General features: G+C 41.1%; 1 protein-coding gene and 1 long non-coding RNA gene across 10 annotated transcripts in view; one reads left to right on the forward strand and one right to left on the reverse strand.

Moving 5' to 3' along the window:
- Window positions 1-27,603, reverse strand: part of EBF1 (EBF transcription factor 1) — a 385,140-nt gene that overhangs the window by 339,655 nt on the left and 17,882 nt on the right. For all 9 annotated transcript variants that reach the window (XM_059417271.1, XM_059417265.1, XM_059417269.1 and 6 more), the window contains exon 6: window positions 21,102-21,170. In XM_059417271.1, coding sequence (XP_059273254.1) covers window positions 21,102-21,170 — 69 coding nt within the window. The remainder of the gene's footprint in view (window positions 1-21,101; window positions 21,171-27,603) is intronic.
- LOC132028370 (uncharacterized) lies at window positions 8,814-22,083 on the forward strand. The gene is made up of 3 exons (XR_009407413.1): window positions 8,814-8,962; window positions 20,815-21,048; window positions 21,657-22,083. It is a non-coding gene; the product is annotated as an uncharacterized LOC132028370 (long non-coding RNA).

A 27,603-nucleotide genomic window follows, 5' to 3' on the forward strand; every position in this document is an offset into this window, starting at 1 on the left:
AATTGTCTTCAAGTTCCTGTCTTGGTCAGCCATTCCAAGCTGGAATTAAAAGACCCGACAGTTCCTTTACCCCGAGAATTTGGAGCTGGGAACCTTCGGGAGAGGCCCAGGGAGGGATAATTGTTTTAGTGAAGCTCACTGCCTCGTCAGTGGTCCCGGTGACCCTGCTGAGCGCGGCAGCTTACCTCTGGCAGTAACCCAGGGCAGGTTCAGGAAACCGTTTCGTGTTCCTGCCCTTAGCCTTGTGTCAATGAAGCCTGGCACATCTTTTTTGTGGTTGTAATTTAAATGAGACAACCAACTGCACAGCTGTCTCGGTCAAATTATGCAAGGCCATGTGGCCTTTCTTCCATCTTTAAAAAGTCCAGGGCACCTCTGACCATGTTTGAGGAAAGCCCAAGGGAGCAATGACCAACAAAAGGAATAGCGATTATGCCAGCAAAGGATGGAAATTTGCCTAAATGAATATATTAAAGGCTGCACTCAGAAAATGGAAATGTTAGTTTTTAAATAGAGGCAGAATGGTGTCGTGATTAAGACCCTGATCTTTGGGGTCCGACACAGCAGGGCTGGCGTCCCAGCTCCAACGCTTAATAGCTGTGGTGACCTTGGGCAAGTTATTCAACCTCTGAGTCCTTGTTTCCTCATCTAGAAAATGGGAGGAAATAAGAATACTCCCTACGTGGGGTTATTGTTAAGGATTACAGAGAGAATACTTAGCAAATACGCAGCTTAATCAATGTTAGCTATTATTATCATCATCGCCAGTAATTACAGTAATTACAACAGCAGCACCTAGAACATGTAAAAGCCAATGCCAGTCACCACGCCATGGGTCAGGTGTACCCCAGGAAAGACTAGTTTTACTCAGCTTCCTGCTTCTTATCTTATAGACCACAGAACCATGTCTATGACCTTGCCAAGCTGCAAGTAACACTGATATTTGCTATATATGAAGTTGATATAATCCAAGTTTTATTTTATTCTGTCTGTACTCCATTGAGTGTTTTAACATCTCTCTCTTTCTCATTCCCCCCCCCCTCTCTCACACACACACACACCCCAGACACAGGAATATGATTATAAGCATACATGGATACAGATTACACCAATACAAGCCAGGAGATATGTGGATAGAAAATCAGTACACATGCCCCAGAATGAAAGGAACATAATTATCAACTTTAACAACTCTATTCAATGATACTCAATTATGAATTGAATGGCAAAAATAAACCACTCTTTAAAATACTGAGAGCATGACCCATTGTATCTTTACTCCTAAGGGTCCTTTAAAAACTGAGGTTAAATTATAATCAGATGGCAAAAGGATAAGGACCTCACCTCAGGGCACTTCTTTGGGATAAATGACCCATTCTTGTCCGTGTTGGAAAGGATTGTTGGCCCAAAGCACCATGGGGCTGGTGACCCCTTGCTGGTCATTAATTGTTACCGAATTCCCTGGAACCAAGGTCATTGTCACTAATATAAACTTAAATAAAAATTCCAGAGACATATGGATTTCTTTTAATAGTTAGTCTTATTTCTTTTGGTCTTTATAGGGCATTACTATAGAATTAATGTTCAATACATTAGCTCTGTAGTTGGTTTGTCTTAACACTTGATCCTGCTTAAAGTAAAGGTTTATTGAACATAAAATAAGAAATGAAGGAAAGAAAACGAAAAACAGGAAATCCTGAGAGGGCCTATTCTGTACCTGGAATTCTCAGAAAGTCATTATCCATGGGACTGACAAGTTTGTTTCCTTGGTAATATGCCAAAATATTATAATGTTTACATGTATGGGTTCAAGAATTTCACTTCAAATTGAAAAATATACATATGTAGATATATGCACATATTCTGCATATATAGACTCCTGGATGAAGTTTTGTTTCTTGGTCTTTGATCTCCTCATGTCATAAAAGAAAAAATGTTTTTGAGATTTTGTGAGATTCCTATTTCTTTAAGCTTAAGGGATATACAGTGTATTCTCATACACAGGCCCAAGCCCAGTATGCTAGCAAAGCATATAATTCCATAGTTTTATTCTAAAGATTCTCAGTTATTTGGTCTTAAAGGGAATTATCCATCTGGGAAGTACAGATATGAAGTAATATCTGATGGCAATTAACAATCATTTAATAAGCATGTGCGATGTGCAGTTCAGTCTATCAACAGTTAGGCTGCTTCTTCTGGAAGAGTCTAAACCCAAAAATCTGGTTAGAGGCACTGGGGTATCATATGGGTAGCCTCTGCTAACAGCCTTTGGGGTTGCTATCGCACGTAGGTAATGAGCTTGTCTCCATGACTCATATTTTATAAGCCTACAGCTTTTCTTGCTCACTCCCTATCCCACCTTGCCCAAGTTATGCTATCAATGAATTTTAATATACCAACTCAATTAATCTTTAAGGTACATCATCTAATGACCTCACCCAATAGCCCCCTGCTTTAACTAGATCTCAGCAATAGATATGGGCCTCGCCCTCTTCCTACCTAGCGGATACCTGGGACAAAGTAACGAGGGAGTGAGTGTTGGTTGAGGATATTGCTGGTTGCTCATTTTGTACAGCTGCTGTGCAAGCAAATGTGTAAAAATAGGCGAAAGTCCAATGTCAGATATAAGAGATGACCAGATTTACAGCAGTATAGAAGATTAAAATCATTGAGAGAGAGGGAATCTTACAGATGCCAAGTGTCCAATTCTCTCGTTTTATAAATGGGAAAACTGAAACTCAGAGAAGTTAAGGGACTGACCGAGCCTCACGTATCTAAATAATGGCAGACACGGTATTAAAAACCAGGTCTCCTGTGTCCTAGTTCAGCATTCTACACTAGGTTGCTTCTCATTTTCATTATAAACGAAAAATCCAACTTCAGCATGAGCGATTTAACTTATCAGCCCTATAACAGTACAAAAGCAGGCCCACTCCTTAACAGAGGAATATTCTTGAATTTGGGTTTGTAATGGAGGTAACATTATCTTGAAGATCAAAAATTAATAGAGTAGGACATTAACCTGTGCTGAATCTGATGCATAATGAGTCATTTCATGAACATGAGGTGGGGGGGCCAGGTGATGAGGGAGAAGGATGTGATTCAATGGAATTGGTGGTGATTTGGGAAAGAGAAAGGGATGCTATACCGAATGTTCTTTCTGTTATGAGTGAGGGCCCTGGAAGGGCCATATGGTACCTCTAGGGTGGTGGCCACTCAAGAAGAGGGGCTACATTTTGTCATACTGTAGATGCTTCCCAAACATTTAGTGTAACATGTCGGTTCATCTTCCCTATTTGAGGTCAACAATATCACTGGATGTTTGTATGATTGCCTCCGTGAATGAAAACAATGGATCCCAAACAAGAGTCCACCCCATCAAGAAATAATTTTTAATAGGTCAAGCAAAATTATTCTTTCTGGGTTCCAACATCCAAACACTTGGGAGCATAAGAGAATTCAGCCTGTAGAATGGTTTGTGCTAGTATGAGAAGAGGAGAAAAAAAGAAGAGAAGATATACAAACTCGAAACTCTATCTTTTTTAAACTAAGCAATGGCCCCCAATAACCAAATAGTGGATGCAGGAGAAAAAGACTTAACCCTTAGCTAAGGGGCAGTCAGTCATGTATTTGAACCCAGATGGAAAACTAACATTCCTCCAAATCAGCCCAATCATTTTAGGCAGGCCAGATAGGCATATAATGCAGATGCTGAGGTTTCTCCCACCTCCTGAAAAAGTAGGGAAGCTGCTGATTATCCACTCCAGGCTCCCGGGTGAATGCGCCTTTACCTTTTGGAGTCACTCTCCTGCAGTTCAGCTGGACGCTACACCAGGGGCTACTAATTTCTCTCAGCACCACACCCATGACTTCTGCCCCCTTCTTGGCAGTTCAAGAGGTGTGACAAAAGTGCTCAGGCAACATGGTACACAAACGCATTTCTGAGTAGGGGGAAGTTCGACGTACTTTTTCCTCCTTCCACTACGATTTCTTCAGAATTAGTTTGTACAACAATACCTCATTTCCTTTATTATTATTTCTGGAAAGGAAGGTTTATTAAATTTGTTTAGGTTTAAATATAAGATAATTTTTAAACTTGGGACTTGCTTTGAAAATCGCCAAGCTCAATATTTACATATGTCAGTGCCTTCCAGAGAAAGATAATAGTCAGAGACAACTGCTCATGATGAGATGTCTAGAATAGAAACACTCTTATAAAATCCTCACTGAAAGATGACTATTGATGAAATATCTCTGACAAATATAAACAAGTATTGCTTTTTTTCTGTAAATGTTATGACATAGCATAAATAAGCACAGTTACCAATGAGTGAAATATGTAAGCATCTAAAAATAAACTAACATTTTTATGATGGGGTTTTCTGTATTTTTTTCCTCCCCAGGACTGTTATAATTTCTTAGAAGAAATTTAACACATGCTCCTTGTATGTCCTCTATACCATTCTGGGCAGTGTTAGAAGGTATGGGACACATGGGTTTCCCTAGACCCAAATCCAGAAAATACAAGTTATACCCTTCCTTAAGGCTGATCTCACATAAGGTGAAATAAAGAGCAAAGAAGGACCCAGATGGCCAGAGTAGTAGCAGAAAAAACCCTGGAATCAGAGCCAGGGACTTGGCTTAAGGTCCTGGCTCTAAGGCTAATTAGATCTTTGGGCAATGTTACTGAGCTTCTGTTGGCCTCACCTTTCTCGTCTGTAAAATGACAGGACTGGGGACTGTAATCTCTGAGAGTCTCTTCAGCTCAAAGGGAAACCTGGTCTCTTCCTATTCTGAAAACCTTCCCTTGAGACCTGGCTAGGTTCCTTATTACTTTTATGAAGCTAAACTATTCATGCTCTCCATCTGTGAAGTGGGTACAAAAACCCCTACCTATTTCACAGCATTGTCATGGGAACTAAAGCAATGTGGTGAAAGAGCTTTTTAATCAAACACACTGAAAAGAGCTGAACACTGTAAAATCTTTATTTTATTCCCTTAGAGGTAGATGAGGGATCGAATTAAAGTGTTAGCCTTCCCCAAGTTATGTATGTCTTAGGAGAGATCAAAGGCTCTTAGCTAAAGGGATGAGAGTCTAAGAGTAGAATGCCAAGCACCAACTAGTCTGGGATGGGAAAACTTTGCATTCTTAAAAGCTCTGCAAGTATTCCTTATTGTTTTTAAACCTGGCTATTTAACCAAACCTCAAGAAGACTTTTCTGGTGGAACTCAAGAGTCTTGCCCAAGCTACCAAGGATATCTACACTGGGGGGATAGAGGTATATCTATACTGGGGGGAAAGAGGGTCAGTAAGCAAATGTTCTGTTAATGAATAAAGATCCCACATTTCAATCCTGAAAACTCTCATGTTGTTTTAGGCCCACCAGCACAAGCATAAAGCTAGCTTAATAAACCATAGGATGTGAAAAATCCACCGTGATGGGGCACATCCAAGAAGTCCCCCCTGAAGGGGACCTGTGGGATGCATACAGTTCACCCACGGCCCTGTCTTGAAACCAGACAGATAAAGCTGTCTGCTGGAAAACTGAGATTCCCTTTCACTTTTCCACAATTGCAAAGTTGTTTGTGCGAGGCCCCCGGAATCATTTATAACTGAAAGAAGAAGAGAAGCCACCTTCAAACTCCAGTTTCAATAGGTCTGAAATCCTTCTGGAAACCCAAAGCGACTGCACCATTTTCTATCCCCAGAGAATATGAGCAGCAGATAAAACTAATCCAACCCAGTGGAAAGAAGGGTCACTGGAGAGCTTGGACTGACTTCTTAGTAACCTTCAGCCGCTGCCACAACTGTCCTTTCCCCATCATTTCCATGTACCGTAGAGCTTGAATTCATAATTCATACCCTTGTTTTAAATCCCCACCTTTAAGGGAACTTGTAAGGAATACTGACACCTTTGTATCAAAAACAACAACAACAAAACAAAACAAAAAACCTCCCAAACTGTTACAGGAAAAGCACTGAGGTAGAGTTCTTTCCCCAACAATCAGAAGGCTGCATACCTGGTATATATGAGCTGCTAGTTCTCATGACCTCCTATTCCCCAGTGAACACTCCAGGGACATGGCTATTCCTACCAGGGTAGCCACATTTCAATCTGACCTCCTCACACAACTTACGCCTAATTTCTACAATATCTAGCTGGCGAGTGAAGCCCAACGGGGACTCATAGATACAAACAAAGGCTTGCTACAACCACTGCGTGCGGGAAACTGAGGAATACCGATGCAGTCTTCTCGGAGCAGCAGACAGAAAACACAAAGACATAGACTGTAACATGGTTTCCTGAAATTCAGTATACCAAACTTCCATGATATATCAAAGAATCAGACCTAATTCTGCCCTTATTATCTTGGGTATGTCATGATTAATGTTGCAGAAACATTTTTAAGCCACTGTCTATCAGCAATTTGGTGAAAGCAAAACCTAACGTCTCACAAGTAATGTTGAAAGCACCATGATTTGAAAGAAACTACTATTAGTAAACTAAACTGCACTCTAAATAAAGAAAATTACTGCTGTTAAGACGTACTGTTCTGAGAATTATCAGGAAGAATACCAAAACGCGAACACTGCTGTATATAAGAAATTATTCAAGTATGCATTTGAGTAATTCTGCATTTTAATTTAACCCTTTGAAACATTAATCAAACCATGGCTAATTATAGGAATTAAGGAATTAAACGATGGAATCTTCTAAAAGATATTATTTAAAAGGCAGTTTATACAATTACTTGTATAGATGTTTGCTTTAAAGAGGAAAACAGTTCTACTGTAATGAAAAGGGTCTTAGAAAATTAAATTAACAAGGGGGGACCAGGCTGATATGAAACTAAATTAGCATCAAATGCAAATTACAGGGTACTTAATGGTAGAAACAGGTGCAGAGAAGAACCCTAAATGAGATAAATGAATAAAACATCCCTCTCCACAAATGTGGAAGCTGACACAAAGTCAATGATATGAATAATTCAGCAGCCTCCACACTGCTGTTGAGGTCAGCCTGCCTTGACCTTTGAAACAGGAAGTAAAATTCAGTTCAAATTTGAGTGACTAGAAATATAACAGTTATTTGTTTTTTATATTAAAAAACCCACAGAATTTTCCTTAAATACAGATATAGGAAAATGTGAGAGAATTACAGTTTAAACTAAAGAGACATTACATAATCAAAGTAGTTGGTAAACAAACAGAAAATTTAAAAAATTGTTAGATAGGATTTTACCCAAACCATGTTTCAAAATATTGAAATTCTAAAAATAAAACAAGTAAAATGGGGCTATATACCAGGGCTTGGCTTACTGATCAAACTCCCTATAAGAATAAATTTCTAAATTTTTAAGCTTTCTTCAAGCTAATTTGTTGTGTTGTTGTCAATGTAAAAAATATTTTTAATTAGCCATGTAGTCTTATTAATAATACAAGGGAATCTCTCACATTTGTAAGAAATTTTTGTTAGATTTTTTAAAAATCTTTATGAAGCTGCTGAGTTTTTTAATCCTTCAAACCCTGATTTAATCAATGCTGCAGCCCCGAAAATAGTTTATCTTATAAAAATGCAACCTGAGTTCTAAAAACAAATCATTCTCCTAACTGCATGTCTACTGTGAATTTAAGTCTTTTATGTTTTTTTTTTTCTTCTTTGCAGGCTTCAAAAGTTATTTTGTACAGTCAACTAGTGAAAGTACTTTTTTCATTTCAAATTGAATTTAGTGCTGCTAGAGATTAACATGGAATGACAACAAACCAATTTCTACACGCAAGAAAGACAGCAAAATATATATGGAATATCACCTCATTCTTATTTTATAGGATGGCATAAAAGATGTTTGATAATAGCAGTTATCTCTGCCCTCCAATTGGTTCTATTAATGGGACCCACAACTTGGCTATCTACCTTTCATCTATCTACTGTACTTGTCAGATGAAAGATTATGTTGAAAGATGAGCTTAATTTTATTTTCTAGATTTAGAGAGGGTTAAAGCCACAGACACACACACACACACACACACACACACACACACACCCCAGCCATCTATGAGAGAGCAATGGTAAACTAGATCTACAATATAATTACCATAGGAAGAAGTTTGAGCTATGCTTCTGCTAAATCCAAGTGTTCAGCAGAAGCAAAATTAAAGATGCAGGGTGGTTTTTTTTTTTAAATTTTATTATTATTATCATCATCATCATATCGGCAAAATCACTCCTCACTCAACGTTTAATAAAGGGTGATAGACCAAACATTGCTGATTTGGGGCTTGGCGTAATGACCGACCTGAGCAAAGGTTTGTGTACAAAGTGGCTCCCCATTAAATGGGACTCTGTGGAACCAGCTGGTTCTCATTTTGAAACAACCAGTTTCTCTATCCCCAAGTGCTAAAGAAAATAATCCCTGCCATCTATGACTACACACTTTCACAGAGGCAGCAATGAGAATTTGATTGTGGAGATAATTAAAGTCATTCCTGGAACTTCCATGAAAAACGAAGTGGCGGGGGGGGGGGGGAGAGGTGGGTCGAAAGAAAGAATAGTCAATGATAGTGTTTGAAATTAAACTATGACAAATCATTCGGAGTGCAGAAGAGGGAGCTGGAGCCCCCCGCCCCTCACAGAATTTACTTGAACCAGCTCTGTTTTCTCCTCCACTCGGCTGCTCCAGGGGGAGGCCCGAGATGCCATTAGTCAGGGCCACAGCCCCCAGCGTCCAGCTTGGACACAGAAGAATTGAAACCCAGCCCAAGAAACTCCCTCTGGCTGATGACGCATCATGAGGAGATATTTCTTTTTTAAGTTTCAATCTTAAATAAAAGAGCCAGAGAGGAATCCATCTGGATTCTCCAACAGTCACCCTGGGTTGAGCCGAGATTGTTTTAACATGAAAAAAGAAGAGAAGGAAGAAGAAAAAATCAGACAGTTGAAGGCATTCCTCTCAATCTCAGGTAGAGCTGGTTTTTGTTTTTGTTTTGTTTTGTTTTCTGTATAATGCCATGCTGTTCCGTAAGAACCCACGCTTAGATGGCCCGAATGACATTCAGCTGATCCTACAGTCCCTGCACGCCCGTAGATTTCATGGGCTTTGGGGGGAAAACGAAAATACATGTAATCTGTCTGTCTGCACTATCTGCCTTTAACAGGAAGGAGACATGGGGTCAATGAGGACGATCCGGGGCCTCTCAATTAATCTGATTAGTTCAGCACCTTGCTCTCATGAGTGGCACCTTATCTTGGAAATAGGGGAGAACTTCCTTCCTCCAGTAGACACAGGACCCCCCCTAAAGCCATAACGATACAGCCTATCGAATGTGAGTGGCCTCTGCTTCTCCTCCCTCTTGCCAGCTAGCAGGTCAGAGAGCCCAGCAGACGTGCTGCCTGATTGGATTTTGTGTCCTAAGGACAGGAGGCAAGCTCCCGTCTGCCCAGGTGGCCTTGGAGAAGGCTGGGAAAAGGGATGCCCTGTGGGCAACTTCAAGCCCCTTCTTTCAGAGTCAACCAGGCACATGATGGGATTGAGGTGGGGGACAAGGGGGTTGGGGGAGGGAGAGAGAGGAAGAGAGAGTGGGGGGGGGTGTGAAAAGAGAGAATTCATTAACCCTTCAATCACTGGAGTAACATGTCAATGTTACCTGCCTAAAAGAAAAAGGGGTCAATTCTTAAGTCTTCTAACATTATATAAAATGAAGACACCGCCAAAACGTGTTACCCTAATACTGACTTCACCTTTGATATAATCATGGGAATCAGAAAAATTGCCATACAAAAATAAAGCTTTCTCCCAAACTCTCTGAAATCAGCTTGTTTGTAAAGGATGCCCTACGTGTGTGTGTGAGTGTGTGTGTTTTAAGTGCACGTTATCGTGTGTACCAGACACAGTAGTTAACAGACTATATTCTTGAAAATGTGCTTTGTGAGAATGTCAACAGCAGGGTTTTTCATTACTTGTCTGCTCTGTGATTTACTTGATCAATTAAATAGTTAGGCAACGAGGGGATTTGCATGGTAATCGTGTGAAGATTAACATTTTTAAGTGTAACAAATTTAATATTTTATCTTACATTTTCTGTTTCTCATCATTCTTTAATGGCAGTGCATTTTCACTTTATTGTGTAGTTATAACAAGCCTGTCTTTATGCAGAGCGATGAGACCACCAGCTTCAACAACCACATTTCGAGCTCCTTTCATCCTTTCTTTCCTTTCACAAAAACATACCCCAAGCACTCACTACCCGGCAGTGGGGCACTGTGCTGAGTGCTGGGGATGTAGCGGTGACCAGCGCACGCAAATCATGGCCCTCTGGGGCTTACAGTCTACCTCCTAAAGAGTTCACCTGCCTCAGCAATACCAGAGGGAACTAAAATTACAATTTCAGAGCTGGAAAGGATCTTAAAGAACGCTTAATTACAGCCCTTGTTTTAAAAATAACGTCCATCTTCTTTGAATATGATCTGTGTGTCAGGTACTATGCTAAGTACCCTCCATGAGGCTTCTACTTATTCCTCACCACAACCCTGTGCTAAGTACCCTCCATGTGCATGGACTTATTCCTCACCACAACCCTGTGAAATAAGAACTACTGTTCTTACCCTGATCTTACAGATGAAGACACTGAGGCTTCACAAAGTTCAGTGATCTGCCCCGCAGCCCTAGAGTCAGCAGTGGCAGAGGTGGGATTTGATCCGAGGTTCTCTTGACTCCACAGCTTGTGGTCTTAACCAGTGTGTAGACTACCTTGTAGGTTGTGATAAAGCCCCGAAGTTTGCCCAAGTTCAATACCACTGAGTAAAAGCTAAAAGGCATCTTCATTGCAGGGATATTTTTCCTCTGATTACGATCCCCATCTAAGATAGCAGTCTTCTATTTTTTTTTATTAATATATTCTTTGTTTACCATTAATATTCCAAATTATTGGTTTTTTTCCAACTCGGAGGCACTGAAAGCTGCATGAGGGCAGAAACAATGTGTATCTGATTCACAGTTACATCTCCAACCCTGAAAGCAGTGACTGGCATAGAGAAAACACTCAATGAATTCTTGTGGAAAGGAAAAAAAAAAAAAATGAATGAATGACTCCTCATCCAAGAGGACTTAGTTACCATGATAAACTAAAGTAAGGCAATTCTGCTTAAAAGAAAGTCCCATGGCAATCACCACATTAGGAATAACAATCCAAAAAAAAAAAAAAAAGGAATAACAATCCACACAAAATATATTAAGTTTGAATTGCAAGCACCTGATAATGACTTTAGGCACCCCGCTGTGGGCTAGCTATATTAACCCTCACAATGCTTCAAAACTGAAATGACTCTTCCCATTTTAAAGATGGGAAAGCTGAACCTTTCTGAACTTTCTGAACCATCTGAGGCTCAGGTACTGGTAAGCAGCAGTGAGGGAATCTGATCCTCAGCTAACGGAGTCCAGAACTGATGCCTGTGCCATCATACCCTGCCCTGTCCCAGATTTCTCTTTGCATTAGTGCCTGTTCCCCGCCCCCCCACCGTGAAACACACAATGTTTTATTCATCAAAAGAGATGAGGACATGAGAACTCAAATATTGTCCCAGCCATGGGCTCAACAATTTACAAGTCATATTATTATTATCTTTAATCCCAAAGTTATGAGATGAGGACATGAGAACTCAAATATTGTCCCAGCCATGGGCTCAACAATTTACAAGTCATATTATTATTATCTTTAATCCCAAAGTTAAGTGCCAAATCTCCTAAAGAAAAATTGTTTAAATGCAAAGTTTTAGATTAATGCATGGGACCAAGGATGAAGGATGGATACCAAGAAAAATAAGTGAAACTACATGAAATACTGAAAACAGATTTTTTTTTTTTAAACTAGACAATTGAGGAGGGGAAACAAATCAGGCTGAGCACTGAGAGAAGGGATTTCTAATCACTTACTTTTTGTCACTAATAAATTTCCTTGGGCTGGATGCCTCAGTTTACCCACTGTGAAATGGAGTTAACTTGTGCCCTCACATTTGTGCAAAAAGAACTCTCTGAAATATTATTCCATAAACATCCCTAGATCTTTCAAGTACCATTCAGATATAAGCAACTATGACACTCTTAATTGGTCAAGGATTTTGTTTTGTGTTACAATTCTTGTAGGCCAGGATTCAGAAGCAGGTCTCTAAGAGAATATAGGAACAGCCAGAATAGGTCATTCCCACTCCTACAACCACAGAAAGGACTCAATTTTTTAAAGATGTTCTGAGGGACACCTGGGTGGCTCAGTTGGTTAAGTGGCTGCCTTCAGCTCAGGTCATGATCCCAGCGTCCTGGGATAGAGTCCAACATCAGGCTCCTTACTCGGCACGGAGACTGCTTCTCCCTCTGCCTCTGCCTGCCACTCTGCTTGTGCTCACTCTTTCTCTCTCTCTCTGACAAATAAATAAATAAAATCTTAAAAAAAAAAAAAAGAAAATTTGATAGAAAAAAAAAAGATACTCTGAAATATACACCATTCATCTGAGATTATAATCTGGCTTTAAGAAAACACCGAAATTGTAGAGAAACAAGAGTTTGCGACATTGTAATAGTTTCAAACATAACTTTCTTTTCTAAAGAACTTTCTAATGAATACAAGAGACTTCTCATTTTTCATGTTTGTTTTTGTCTTTGTAAAGACTGTGTGTGTGTGTGTGTGTGTGTGTGTGTGTGTGCGCGCGCACACGTACTTTGGGGTGTGAGGAAAATCAAACCTGATACAGGACGAAGGTTCTTCAAACTAACTTTACATTTTGTGAGGAAACTTCACCTTCACATCCAAGAGTACTAAAAATGGTGTTCTAAGACACTACTAACATCAGAATACCAATAAAAGGAAAGCATATTTGAAAATAGGAGAAAACTATTATTCCATAGAACAGCAATAAATGAGTTGCAAATAGGATGATTATCTAATATTCAGATAAAGTGGGGGGAAAAAAGCATTAGTCAGGGGCACCTGGGTGGGTCAGTGGGTTAAGCTTCTGCCTTCGGCTCAGGTCGCGATCTGAGGGTCCTCAGATGGAGCCCCACATCGAGCGCTCTGCTCAGCGGGGAGTCTACTTCCCCCTCTTTCTCTGCTTGCCTCTCTGCCTACTTGTGATCTCTGTCTGTCAAATAAATAAAATCTTTTTTAAAAAAATTTAAAAAGCGTTAGTCAAATCATGGTTGCTCTGGAAAGACGGAGGAGGAAACAACTTCTGACCATCTGAAAAGTTGTCAGCCTGAGTGGAGAGTACCATCCAGGGCAGGCAGAGTACTCAGGGCACTGGCAGCATCCAAGGCCATAAGGAAAACCAGCAGCTAACGGTGGAACAAAATACCCTAACGTTCCCTTTGCTCATTTCCAGTTCATCGATTAAGAAAGATGAGGAAAAGTTACTTCGATCCCGAAATGCCATGTTATGAGTATTCACACCCTCCAGTAGGGCCCATCTGGTCCACCCACCCCCCACACATCATACCAATATATGGTCAGTCGAGCAGCAAGTGAGCAAAAAGTTCTTGAAGGATTCTTGGTATTGATTAAAGGGTATTTTTTCTAAACCACTACAAACTTTCCATGAACCAAAATCTGAGACTCTCGCCAAAACTCTCTACAATGTGTACAGCGACCGTGTCCAAGTTAAAAATGCAATGTGCAATTTGATTGTTATTGTCTCTTTTTTCTCTGCCCTGGCACGGAAAGTGTTAAAGAAAACAATAAAAGAACAAGTAAGTGTACAGGGTAGGATTTACTGGCATTTACTTTTAATCTATGGTCCTTCACTCTGTAGCGTATCGGGCCTCTGTCAGTCCTTTTTCCTCCTTTATACTTCACGAGGAGCCCCCCATGCTGCTACTGAGAGACAGAGCCCAAGTGTCTATAAGCTTTTTGTCAGGTAAAAAGAGAAGAAAAAGGAAAGGAACAAGAGGAAAAGCAAAGCTAAGAGGCATCTATTAGATGTCACTAGGCTTTTGTATTCATGTCAATGATTCAGGATTAGAGTATTTGAAATAATCTTATTGAGAGGAATCAAAAGGCCCACCGAGTGAGAGCCTGCTCTGTAGCATATGGCAAAGGCACGAACAATATCTTATTAAAGATGTGTTGGCTAACACTATTACTTTATATTATATTACAAAACTATTGTGCCTCCAACAGTTAGCGGGATGGTATAGTTACCGAGTGCCATTTTGGAGGTTATTGTGTGGGATCAAGCTATATAATTTGCCAGCTTGTCTAGTTAAGTCTTTCCAAGTAGGGTTTGCAGGCAAGTTTGGAACTGAAACGAAGCACTTCACCTTCAAAAATAAAAATCCCCAAAGCACAGCGAAGACCACTCGGTTCCCACTGAAAGTAGAGTATATGTTACACGGATGAAACGCCGGTGGCATTCTTTTCCCCCTGAATCACGTTCATTAAGTTTGCATCATTTACCATATGTGACCCCATCCCCCATTGAAAATATGCAGGGTTTTTTTTCTGGCTTGATTCCCCTCCCCATGAAGAACACACACACATACGCACACACACTCAGCTTCACACTTTAGCAGGATTAAGGCAATTAAAATTCTATTACAATAAGTACTGTAACATTAAAACCTTCATTTGCTTCTGGACAAAGGCTTGTAACTGGAGAGTTTGCAAGGAAGATTTATCTTCATCTACCCACACCTTTAAAGCCAGTAAGCTACCAAAAACAAACCTGTACTGTTCACCATATTTCATTGATTGCAACTGGAGTATTTAGGTCGCTGTTATATTGTCCAGAACAGGATAAAGTTACCCAGTTTGTAAAACGAGGGCTAGGGTGGGGGAGAAGAGAGAATGAGGAATTAGCACTCTATTTCAGATAATACTTCCCACCAGTTAAAATGACCAAAATACCATCTCTTTATATGAAGGAAACTCTAAATGGACTTTTTAAAATCTGGTCAGGTCTTCTTAGAGAGTTTAGTCAGGTCCCGGCTGTTAGAGAGGAGTGAGGGGAATTTATCAATGGAAAGTTGCCCTTGGGGAGGGTTTTGGGGTTTTTTTTTTTTTTTTTCATTCTAAGCAACTTCAGTTAGAAAAGTAAAAGCATATTTAATATAATGATATATTCTCATCACAAACTGACTATGCAAAGTTGCTAGATGACACACAGGGGACTTTGTACTGCTTTTCTGTATTTTTCCAAAACTGTCACAAAAGCAAAGTTATGAGGACATGGGATTAAAAACCCCCACCACAAGCATACACACACACACACACACACACACACACACACACTGCTGATTCTCTGAAGCTTCGTTAAATACATTTCTTGGAAGTTGCTGCCATTACTTCCTTTACAGGAAAACCACTGTTGTTCATTATACAGTGTCTGCAGTAGTATTATACCATGTAAAAGTACTTTGCATTATGATATATTGTCAGCATATTTGAAATGCATGTTAATGCATCCTGGCTGTGTATTTGGGAATAGCTGATAGCAAATGGAATACAGACTGCTATTAGCTTATTGTATTTGCTATTTTCTTATCACGGTAGCAAACTGCACACAAATGTACACGGCTCATCTCATATTCAGAATGGTATTATCTGATATGTGATAAAATTTAGAGTGATACTCTCTCACATAAGTCTCATCGCTAATAATCACATAGGAATTCCCACTGAGAAAACAAATGTTTAAATACACTAGGGTTAATAAACAATCATAAAAATTCAGGCTCCATGTCAATGCTGGCTTCTCACGTTTGGAAAAATGCAAACCTCTCTATCCAACTGAGAAGACAGCAATTATCCTGCCTGGGGCAATTTTAAAGGGTGAAGTCCTCCTCCTTTTATTTTAACCGAGCATTCAAGGTTAAGAAATCAGATGGTATAAAGACTTATCAGAACTCCAAGAAATGCATTTCTACCTCTGCTTGTTCATGCCCCAGACAGCAGTTTGTGTATCTTACATTGCGATTATGTGCAGTGGTTGGCCCTTCTAAAAACTGGGTAGAGGCCAAAATAATAAGAGTTGAAGGGTCAAGGAAATGAAACTCTGAGGAAAAGCCTCATTTGCAACAAAGTATATGTTATGTTCACAGAGTTGAGGTGATAACACACCCCACCCAACTCTATGGGAATTCTAAAGTTTTACTGTTGTCTTCCCGTTATATAAATATATCGGACCAATTTCATCAGGAAATTAAATGTCAATAAGACAATACTGGACTTTTCTAAAAAGTTCAGTCATAGTATTTAGACCTCTCCATTGAAGAACAGATCTTGAGAAAAATTTCTTCTCTGTACAACCCTGACATTGGCTTTTCATATGCTGTATGTCATGTAAATTCAACAGGTAAAATAAACATTGTATTATTTTCACTCCTGAACATTCTATTTAAGACAATAATCATAAAGCAAATCCAACTACTGTTCCTTAAATGAAAGTGATTGAGATATGGAAGATCTTTAGATAATCCTGGAAAAGACAAATACAGGCCTTTTTTTTTTTTTTTCAGGACCCCCTTGGGTCAGTGTGGCCTGAAGAGCCATAATTCTAAACAAATTGAGTTTTTCATGTTATAAAATTCATGTATTTTTTTTTAAATGTATCACAAGGCTTACATCTCAAACATAGACCCAGGGATCTTATAAATGGAAAAGAAAAACAAATCTGTTAAAGTTATAATAAGCAAATCCAAAATGTTTAGAGATATATTAGTCAACAGGCTTTAAAAATCCATGTTTATAATACCAGCCGCGGAGGAACTCAAAACGTGCAGGCTACTCAAGCCCTGTTACATCTCAAACGGACTATGTCTAAATTCACATGAGAGAGGAAAACATAATCTGAGGAGGAATCTCACCCTTTCTTATTTCTATCTATTAAAAGAAAAAAATTCCACATGTTAACAACCCAGGATCCACAGTGCAAGGACATGAAAAATTGGGCACTTATTTTGTTCCTATACTTACTGGTCTATTTCATCAATCACACTGATCCTACATTGAAAAACCAAACAAACAAACAAATATTGAGCCGTACCCTATCCTGCCCTACCGGAAATAAGTACAGCTAATCTGGCCGAAAACTTCAGGGCTCTGTGCAAAAGGAATCCTATCGTATAACTCATATAATTTGGAGAAAGGAATGTTTTTGTAGGACCATCTGTATTTGCCCGTATCATTGCTCAAAGATAGTTTAGTGAGTGAAGGATAGGAAAATAAAGAGTTTTGTGAAGCAAATCAAGAATGGACGGTAACCTTAACCAACCAGATACGGTATAACAGTCTGCACACTTACTATATTCAGTTCAAGTATTTATAAAGAAGTTTCTATGTAGAAAAGGGAAGATTTTTTTAATAGATTCAGAAAAACTGGGTTCCCAATTCAGACTACCCTGTGTGACTTTTGTCATTACCATCTTTTCTGATTCTTACAAAGTAAACCTAATTAAGAACCTCCCTCATTAGTCTTCCAGAAAAATTAGCACAGCTTATGCTAATTACTCCTGCAAAATTTAATAAACTCGTTGAAATGGGAATAGTCTAATGAGGTTTTATTTATTGAACTAAGATAACTCCAAGGAAAAAGGTTAGGACACAAGGATATCCAATGTGGTAATAAAACTACAATTTATTCAATTTCTAAACATGAATTTTATTGCAAACCTTTTAAATTCAAATATGAGTTACTGAGTGAATATGTTAAATCAATCTCCACCTTAATCTAATAACAGCAAGTCAGTTTTTGCTTTTTACTTTAACAATAATTACCACATTTACCTCAATGATAATGAAATTTGCTGTTATTAGTTCCTGGTCATCGGTTATTAAACATAACACACATGACTTTTTCCATGTCTATGCAGCCCAAATATCTGCATCGCTGGGCATATCCTGGTCTTTATAATTCTTAATCAAGCCATTTGGCATCAGGCCGAAATATAACCTGGCAGTCAACTCCACAGGCACACTTTCTACATTTACAGAAATCTTCCTCTAAACTTTTTGGTAGTGACTTCACAAATTGTCACAAATGTAAAAAGAATTTGGGTCATATTTTTCTCACTTTGTGGCATGCTCTTATAAAAGAAGGAAGGCAAAAACCCACTTTCTAAATCACAACATGCAACTGCTGATTTTGTTAATTCCACCTTTTTGATAGAATATGCCAAGCTGATGTCCCCAAATCACTGGCAGCAAAACATACAGCCAAAATTTAACACAGAAATAGCTTAGCCTGCACCATTGCCGTATGACCAGAAAACCTCTTCTATCTATCCTATAAATAGTTTTCCTGAATAACCACTGCTAAAAGTCTTTTGACTGATAAAAATAGCATTGTTCTTCCAAAATCCGAAGGACAAGCCAAGGGAGCTAAAAATTATTGGTGCCCAAAAGGTGACTTTGTGTTAAAACTATGCTAAATCCTAACGCAGTGATTGCCTGTACCTCAAGCTCCATAATTGCATATTGTGTGCATCTTGTAAAAACAGTTACTGTTGCTACTGAATGCAGGCCCCATAACCTATTTTTGCAAAATGTGCAGAGATTCACATCCATAAATCTGAAAGCAAATCAAACCCTAAGCACGTAACGCAGATATTATGCAATCGGTAATATAGAATCAAATTGGAAACTATGAAATTCAAACACGGTTGCCATCATTTTTTTTTTCCCTTTGCTGCAATTTTATGGAATTGAAAAATCTTTTCTATTTTGCCCTTCCTCGTGTGAGTTCTTTTCTTGTTGTTATTTTCTTCTCTCATTGTTAAAAATGAAAGTTTCACATATCAGCAGAGACGGGGTTGGAGATTTTAAAAACCTTTGGCAGACTCAAGGACAAATAAATTCTGAAAACTCGGATGCAAATAAAAATAGCTAAATGGGGTTTTGCATATCAGCTGGCATCACTGCTTGAAAAGACAGTTCATGGGAGACAGTGGCAATCGCCAGCAAATAAACATATGTTGAGGTTTCTGCAGATCCACTAGGTTTCAGCCGGTTTTAAAACACTCCTCTCTTAAGAGACCAACATTGGCTACACAGTTTTCTACTTTGTCAAACCAAAACGGGAAAAAATAAAAAGGAGAAATGTCATGAGTAATATCTCTCAAGCCACCAACAGTATAAAGTGCATACTTATTTTGCCTAAATTGTTTGAACTACCCCAGCCAAGGAAAGGTTTTAAGTACCCTACTGGGACAGATGCTAGGCGGCAACAATAGAAGGCACACTAATGCAATCCAGGTAACACAATCCTGTTTCAAAAACACGGGCCGGGCTAATTACAGCGCTGCTGAGTCAAGTTTCTTATGCCATCGCAACCCACAAGAACAGGTCAAAATCAAATGTTATTCAAACCACAGTCATATCAACCTTCCATATCAGAGTCACGGCTTAAAACCAAATGAAGAACTTAAAAGCTTAACCCATTCACAAGCAAAAGAAGTGTTTTCATTGCTGGTGGCAAGGTCCGGTGCTTGTCATCATCTACACCAAAAGAAACTGTGCGGCAGAACAGAATGCTGATAGTTTCAAAGTTTGGGGGACTATTTGGGCTGGTCCTTTGATCAGAACACTTTCTTTTTAACAGAAGCATTAAGAAAAACTTGCTGAAAATAACAAATGGTATTTCGAAGAGATGGCTTTAAATAAAACAAACAGCATAAAGGTTATATTTAGTTTTGACCTTTTTCATTTGAAGACTTCTCTTCCATTGCAGAAAAAAAGGAATTACTCGAATGGCCCGTCTGCTTGCGTAGATAAACATACTGTTCCAGCCCTACAGGTGGCATACGACCTCACTGCACACGAAACGTCCATGTGTATTAACTTTGAATCGAGTCTATTAATGCTCAGTTATCAAGCAAAGGTGTATGTTTGGGGTGAACATCAGAGAGATACTTGGTTAAAATATCTGATTGAAATGTAAGCTTTCTAAAGCTAGTTGGCAATCAAAATTGGGTTGAAGCCTGGAGAATCACATGAATCAAAATCAACAAATCAATGTTTGGACATAAATTACGATGAAGCTTTTTCTGTTAACTGAAAAACAATAAAGTACCTTTACCCCAAAAGGTAAAGAATTGGGAACACAGATATATAGGAGTTTTTTTGTTTGGTTTGGTTTGGGGGGTGTTTGGTTTTTTTTTTTTTTTTGTAAAAATCATTGTTACCAACCCAAAGAGGAACTTTTGTTCAGCTGTTAATTTCCTCAACGAGGGATCAGTCAGTCTAATTTGCAAGACGCTTTTCCAGCTAGTAGAGGGTGCGAGCTCTTTCCCTAGCTGACAACTGACTATATCTATAAACCTTCCAGGCCATTTAACTCTCAATGAATAATGCTATGTAACAAATGGCTTATCATACATGTTTCCATACAATGAATTTCAATAATTAAAATGTAAAATGAATATTTGGAGTGCGACTTCGCATAATATGTGCACACACTGACTCCAAATTGCACCAAACAACTAAAACAGATTTATTGTTCTACAGTGATTTACTTGGCCATGTCAGATTAGTAATATGGATCTGTTTAAAAACACAATAATTAAGACAAGCAGGATAAATTAATCAACCTACAATACAGTAGGAGCTACCATCAAACGCCGGGAGATAACAGGAGAAAGTCTTGGTTCACAGATCTCTTTAAAACTGCTTTTATGCATAAATAAAACCTTAAAAATGTAGATGGATTACGTCCAACAGAACTGCTGTAGCTAAAAGTGATAATGATTCAAACATTTTTCAAATAGAAGTTAAATATTTATAAGCACCCAACCACATTTCATAAATCACAAACTATTATTATTTTATTTCTGTAGCTTCCTGGCACAGCATGAGGATTGAGCCACAGAAAGTCAGGAAAGAAAAAAAACATTCCTTTAAGAGCATGAATCAGACAAAAAACCGAGGCAATCCAAGAACACGGGCCTCCAAAGAACATTCCATATGGTTTTCCCAGGAATCGCAAAAGCTCGACGCAGACTCGCCATGACCAACAGGCACATTTCGGCCACGTGCGTTCCCCACCCTGGCCCGTGAGTGACACAAGGCAGGTGTTTCATTATAATGAGGAATAAGAATCCAGTGAAAGTAGAGTGGTCCCTACCTGTCAATTATCACTGGATCTGAGGGAGTCTCATTTCGGTTGCCACAGCTCTTCTTGTCACAACAGCGGCTATGGAGCAAAAGCGAAAGGATTTAGTACAACCATTACAATGTAAAAATCATCATTTAGGCAGACAGAAGGCTCAAATTGCTGGGTTGCAAATGCTAGAATTACCACAAAGCCATACCTGGCAATCAACGGATCCCTGGGACAGAAAATTCTATGTGGGTCATCTATGGGTTAATGGCCAGGCTTAACCTCTCCCCGAACAAAGAAGGAGGGAGGAAGAGGGACTCTCCTGGAGCCCCGACTGACAGCCCTAAGATGGGGTCTCCCCATCACTGCCCGCCCTATTGAAGAGTTCACTGTGAAATGCATTATTATTACCTCTACCCAATGAGAATATTCAGGGTTGTGGGTGGCTCAAACGTTCTTCCCTCAAGATCACACTAATTGTGTGGAGCGCGTCAATAATGAGGTATGAGTGAGTTCTCCCCCTCCAGTCATTCTGTATTAAATGGATTCCTTTTTCTTCTCCTTTCCCTTTCAAGGGAGACGTTTCCTTCAACCTCAGCCTGCCCAAAATCCTAAAGCTGTAACTGTTTGCTTTTGAACCATTCTCATGAGAATAAAAGTACAACATAATAATGAAGACGAAGAAGAGGCGAGATAAAAGAAAGTGGAGATCCACATGTTGTCTGGCTTCTGTGTCCTGTGCTGGACACCATTTAAGTTTTCTGGACGTATTATGGACAGTTGATCCAAAGGCTAGCACAGAACTCACAATGGAGGCCCTTAATTAGGTTAGAGAAAAAGCAGCCTTGAGCAAGAAAAGCACCCACTATCAAAATCCCACCCCAGCTGTGACGAAAAGACTGTCCGTTTCTGTAAAACTGGGATGCGTCTGGGGGAGGGGAGCAGAATTAAGGTTTTTTGAAAATTACCCATGGTCAGTGGAAAACTATCCATCTGAGACTTGTTGGCAAATAAAATATGTGCACACTGGTCAGTCTATAAACCTCGTGTTTGATCAGTCAAGGAAGTGAGGAAGTTATCCAAGGGTTATACGTTACCACGTGCCACAAATAAAATATGCACTTTTCTCCCTCTTTCTTACACAGGCACGTGCATACGCACGCACACACACACACACACACACACACACACACACACATTTTATTTAGTGAATCATAGGGCCTAAATTTAGAAAGCTGCTGGAGAGAACCAAACATTGAATTGAATTTCATTTTCAGGACCCAGAAATATACTCCTGGATAGAGAGCCTTTCACCAAAGTTGGGAAGTCTCTTTCCTAACTATATATCTGAGAAGAGAATCAGCTTCCAAATTTGGTGTTAATTCTCTTTGTCTCTCATATCTTCGGAAAGCAGTAGTTAAGAACCGTATCTCCTTTGTCAAAGCCCCAGATGAAGTTCACTCCATCTACCTTTTGGCCTTTCCCCTTCTAATTCAAAGAGGACTATTTTCTTTTAGGCTTACATTTAAAATACCAGGACTATGGGGGCTAGAAAGCCCAAAGTCTCCCAGTGCCCACGAAACAGAGGAGGAAACAAGGGAATGAGAAGCGCAGTCATCGGAATGCTTGCAAAAAAAAATAATAATTTAAAAACGAAACTCCATCATCCCTTAACTCTAATCCCCTACACGTACACTTCAAAGGCCTGCCAGAAGACAGCACGGTGGTTAACAACTCTGGCTCCAAAATCAGACAGAGCTACCTGTGCCACCTTAAGCAAGGTATTCCACCCCACAGAAACTTCATTTCCTCATCTGTATGAGGGGACAACCACGGTGTCCACCTCTAATGAGCAGGGTGCAGATTCAGTGCAGTCAGGGTATAAAGCTGGGCTCTGCGACTGGTCCTGCTAAGTGCTGCATGAAGGCCATCACCACTCCTTGCTCCTGCCTCCTCCGACCTCCTCTTCCTCCGAACCTGAGCAAAGCTGCTCCCCAGCTGCCCCAGAAGCAGCAGGTCTCCAACAGCTGCCTATCAACACATCCCACGTCCTCTTTACCCAGGGACAAAACCAGCGGATGGGAAGGCCCAGTTCTCCTCATCATTTTCCATTCCCCCCCCCACTTCTTTTCTCAAACAGTGAGTGGGCCATGCAGGTTCCCAATGGTGGAACCCTCACCAGGTCCTGCCCAGACTCAGTGTCCTCCAGGGGCTCGACCCCCCCAGGGATGGCTGCTTCCAAGTAGAATCTGCATGTCCTGCCTGTCTCTCTCTCTCCTCACGGCCATCACCCCAATCCACATCACTTCCACTCTTCGCTTGGACTTCTGCAGTAGCCTCCCATCCAGCCCTGCTGCCTCCACTCTTTACTTCCTAAGACAGCCAGAAGGCTCTTTTCAAAATGTCAATGGGACTGTATCACTTCGCTGCCTAAGACCTCTTAATGGCTTCCCAGTGCACTCAGAATAGATCTATGGTGAGCCATGATGCCAGACTACTGCCCAGCCTCCTGTCACTCTCCTCTGACCTGTGACGCTCCAAACGCACTGGCCAGTTTCAGTCTCCTGATCTGCCTCGCTCAGTCTGACCTCGGGCCCAGGCGTCTCTGCCTGGACGGTTCCTCCTCCAGCCCCTCCTTGGTTAGCCAGCCTCTACTCCCTGCTCAGGCCTCAGCCTCTACGCTCCCTCTCCAGAGAGGCTGGCCCTGACCCCCTTGAGGTTCCTTCTGTTTTTTTTTTTTTTTCTTTCAGGACATGTAACACAATGCAAATGATATTCTTACACGAATGTTTATTTGGTGACTCTCTCTCCTCTTACCCTGCTCTCCCACGAATCTGTATGCTCTGTAAAGGAAGAACCTGTCCATTTTGTTCACCTAATGAGTAGTGTAAGGACTGAAATAGAATGGAGAAGCTCAAATATTGATTGATTGATTGATTGATCGGATGACTTCAAGAATGATGTAATGTACTGGGGGAAATACGATCCAAGGAAATGGGAAGGCGACAGATAGGGGAAGCCAAGCCGACCCTCAGATCAGGCACAGCTGACGCTGACGGAAGGAAGGTTCCCTCCCACCCCACCCTTGTCCAAATCACCCCCCCCCCAAGCAAGTGCCACACTAAGCCTGAGATCTGTCCTTTGACTTAAGCACTGTCTTTCTTCATCCCCTTAAAATAAAAATGCCCTTGAGCACAGCCAGATGAGTTGAAGCACAGCATAAAGGAGAACCACTTCTCTCTGCTGGGCCCCCAAGGGACCCAGGGGAAAAGGCAGATGTGAAGAACAAAAGTGTAGAAGGAAAGACAGAACAGGAATAAAGGAGGTAATGAAGGAAAGAGGAGAAAACAAAATAAAGGGGCTGAAGGTCGCTTACCATCAAAAAAAAAAAAAAAAAAAAAAGCCCTTTATGTAAAGTATAAAAAATGGCCTCCCCACAGGTTTCTTGTCTGGGGGGTGGGGGTTGGGGGTCATGCCACCGCCTCACACAGTCATCATTCCTGAACTGGGACTCTTGGGCTCTGTTCCGCACCTGGAGCAGTGACAAGATAGCATCTACAGGATGAGCCCTACTTTAAAGAGCTATAGATATGCACATATGTGTGTGCACACATCTACATGTATGTGTGTGTGTGCATGGTCATACGGAATGATGTACAGCATTAAAAAGGATGAAGATGGGTTTTTACACATTCTCATGGGAAGAAGTCTAAATCAAATTAGGAATCAAGAAAGCCAAGCTGCTGAATAGTGTATATGGTACGGTCTTATCTCTGGGAGGAAAAAAAAAATGAAAGCGTAAGAGAGAGAGTGGGAGGAGGAGGAAGAGAGAATTGGGTACGAGCCAGTTCACCCCTCACTCCACTCAAATCTCTACACAAAGTCGCCACCTTAAAGAGCCCTTCCTTGGAGAACTGCCCCAGAGCCCTCCGTCAGCCTGTCTCACTTTTCTCCCTAGCACTCATCGCATCCTATTTTATATTCATTTTCTTCTATGTTGTCTGCCTCTCCATGAGGACAGGCTCTTGGACCCTTTTGTTCCAGACTGCAGCTAGAACGGAGCCCAGGGCACGGTAGACCCTCAGGAAATAGGTTTTTGAATAAATGAATAGAAACTTCCAAGAAGGGACCTGTAGGGAGTGGAACAGGAAGTGGGAAGGAATGGAGGGGTATACATTTCATTTCCATCCTTCTGTAGTCTTCTGCTCTGTGTGGCAATACTACTTTCCCATTCGAAAACTGAAAATCAACCTTAAATTGGGGAGCAAATGTCTTCCTTTGGACCGAACTGACATCTACCCACCCCCTCTTCCTACTTCTGAGCCCAGAGCCAAGCAGAGCAGGAACCAGCCCTTCTTCCCCATCACGGTCCTTCCTCACCCTTCTCTTTCACCTCTTCTCTAAACCTAGCTGCCTTCTAGTTCCTTCTGCTGAACTCGGAAGGACCAAGAAAGGTAGGCCCCACCTCCTCCACCACACACAAGACAGGCATTCACCAAAAAGGACAGGATGAAGGGAAAACAGATTCGCTTAGGTTGAAGGCAGAAGAGCACTCAGGCTAAACCAGCACCGCACCTGGGACCACAGACGTGAGAGCATTTTAAGGGATAAGTTACTGTGTTCATGAAAGAAATCACAGTGACAATTATGCCCTCATCGCTTATCTTCATCCACTGAAAACTGTTTCGTAGGTTCTTATTATACCAGGCACAGCCCTGGCTTTTGAGCCCCAGAGTGGGCACGTATCAGGGGCCTTGGGGTTTCCTGACTGGCTTGGTCACAGAGCCAGAAACCCACGATTTCACATCCTTCTCAACCTGTAACTCAAGTGACAGGAGAGCATGTTGGAGTGGGTCAAAGGAGTGGGTCCCCAGCACTCGGTATCTTACAAACACTTTGGACTCAAGACAGCATCCCTTTCCCTAGCAAGAGCATGCATCTCCCAGATAATTCCACACACCCAGGGAAAAGTGAACATATGAGTGTCCTCCTTAGCAGCCTGACACGGGGGCTTATCTCCCGTGAGCTGACACACAGCTTCCTAATCCAGGGCAAGCAATGCTTATGTGCTTCCCTTCCCAGTCATGGGACCTGCAGATCTTCATGACAGGGACGTGGAATCTCTTCCTAGAAGCAGAGGCTCTCTCAACTGGGGAAAAGCATCCCCTCAATTTCTAAACTTCACTGCAGAAAACAAGATTATCTTTCCTGTTTGGCCCAACTGGCTATGGAATGAAATACACGAATTATCTGAATAGTCTGACTAGTGATAACTTTACTCCTTCCCTTAGTTTACAAGCACTGTCAAGTTGTCCCACTTTCTTAAAAAAAAGGGGGGGGGCGGGGGGAGGCGCCTGGAAGGCTCCGTTGTTACACATCTGCCTCCAGCTTAGGTCATGATTCCGGGGTCCTGGGATCGAGCCCCACAACCGGCTCCTTGCTTGGCCGGGAGCCTGCTTTCCCTCTCCCTTTCCTCTTGCTCTCTCTCTCTCTTGCAAATAAATAAATAAAATCTTTAAAAAAACAAACAAACAACAAAAAAAACCTCCTTTTCTCTTGAGTTAGTTTCTTCACTGCCCACTTTTCTCTTTGCCAGAGTCACCACCATTCCTTGCCACCTAATCCCATAAAATCTGGTTTCCAGGCCTCAGCACTCACTTGAATGTCCTCTCTCAAAGTTCACCAGTGACTTTCTGGTGTTCTTCTCTCTTCAAGTCCACCTGGGTCTTCCCAGGACTTATCATGAGGATGGCCCCCTATCTTGGAAACACCCTCCTTTTATTTCGATGCCCTGTATGCTCAAGGTTCTTTCTCCTAATTCTGGAACATACTCTCCCTCCTGGCTAAATATGACCCCTCCCCAAGCACGTATCCATAGTCTCCCACCTTTTCCAATCCCATGGAAGCCCATAGCTTCGACTCCTCCTCTGGGAAAAGACATTACCAGTGCCCAGCCTCTTGTGGGACCATGAGTTCCCAGGGCAAGCGCAGGGCAACCTCTTGAAATAGTCTGTTCTTTCTTCCTATTTTGATGCCCATTATCTTTGCCCTGACTCTCTTCCCAGCTCCAGGCCTTAGCCCACCTACCTGCAACCCTGTCTTCCCACAGAAATCCCGCCAGACCACCAACAAATGGGCGCAAACACTTCTTCCTACACCCTCTAGAATTCCTGTCCTCTCCCACCCTCCCCGTTCCTGTGGCCACCGCCCACCTTCGGGTATGGCCTCCCTTCTCTGACTAGCCCCAGTCCTTCTAGTTCCTTCTGCTGAAGCCCACGTCCTTCACCCCTCATCACAGACAGCGCAGTCTGGTCATCTGCTGACAGGTGCCCTCTCCCAGGCTAACCTATAACCTCTCCTACTTCAGGACCAGTCCCTTGGCTCTGTATTCCACAGTGCTTTTGCACACAGTAGGTGCTACAAGAATGAATGAATATATCCTTAACCACCATACCTCCAATGAACAAAGTATGTTAATGCTGTAGGAGGCACTTCACTTCCCTCCAATGTTCTCTTATCATCTTTC

This window comes from Mustela nigripes, chromosome 12 (genome assembly GCF_022355385.1).
Source record: "Mustela nigripes isolate SB6536 chromosome 12, MUSNIG.SB6536, whole genome shotgun sequence".
Lineage (NCBI taxonomy): Eukaryota > Metazoa > Chordata > Mammalia > Carnivora > Mustelidae > Mustela > Mustela nigripes.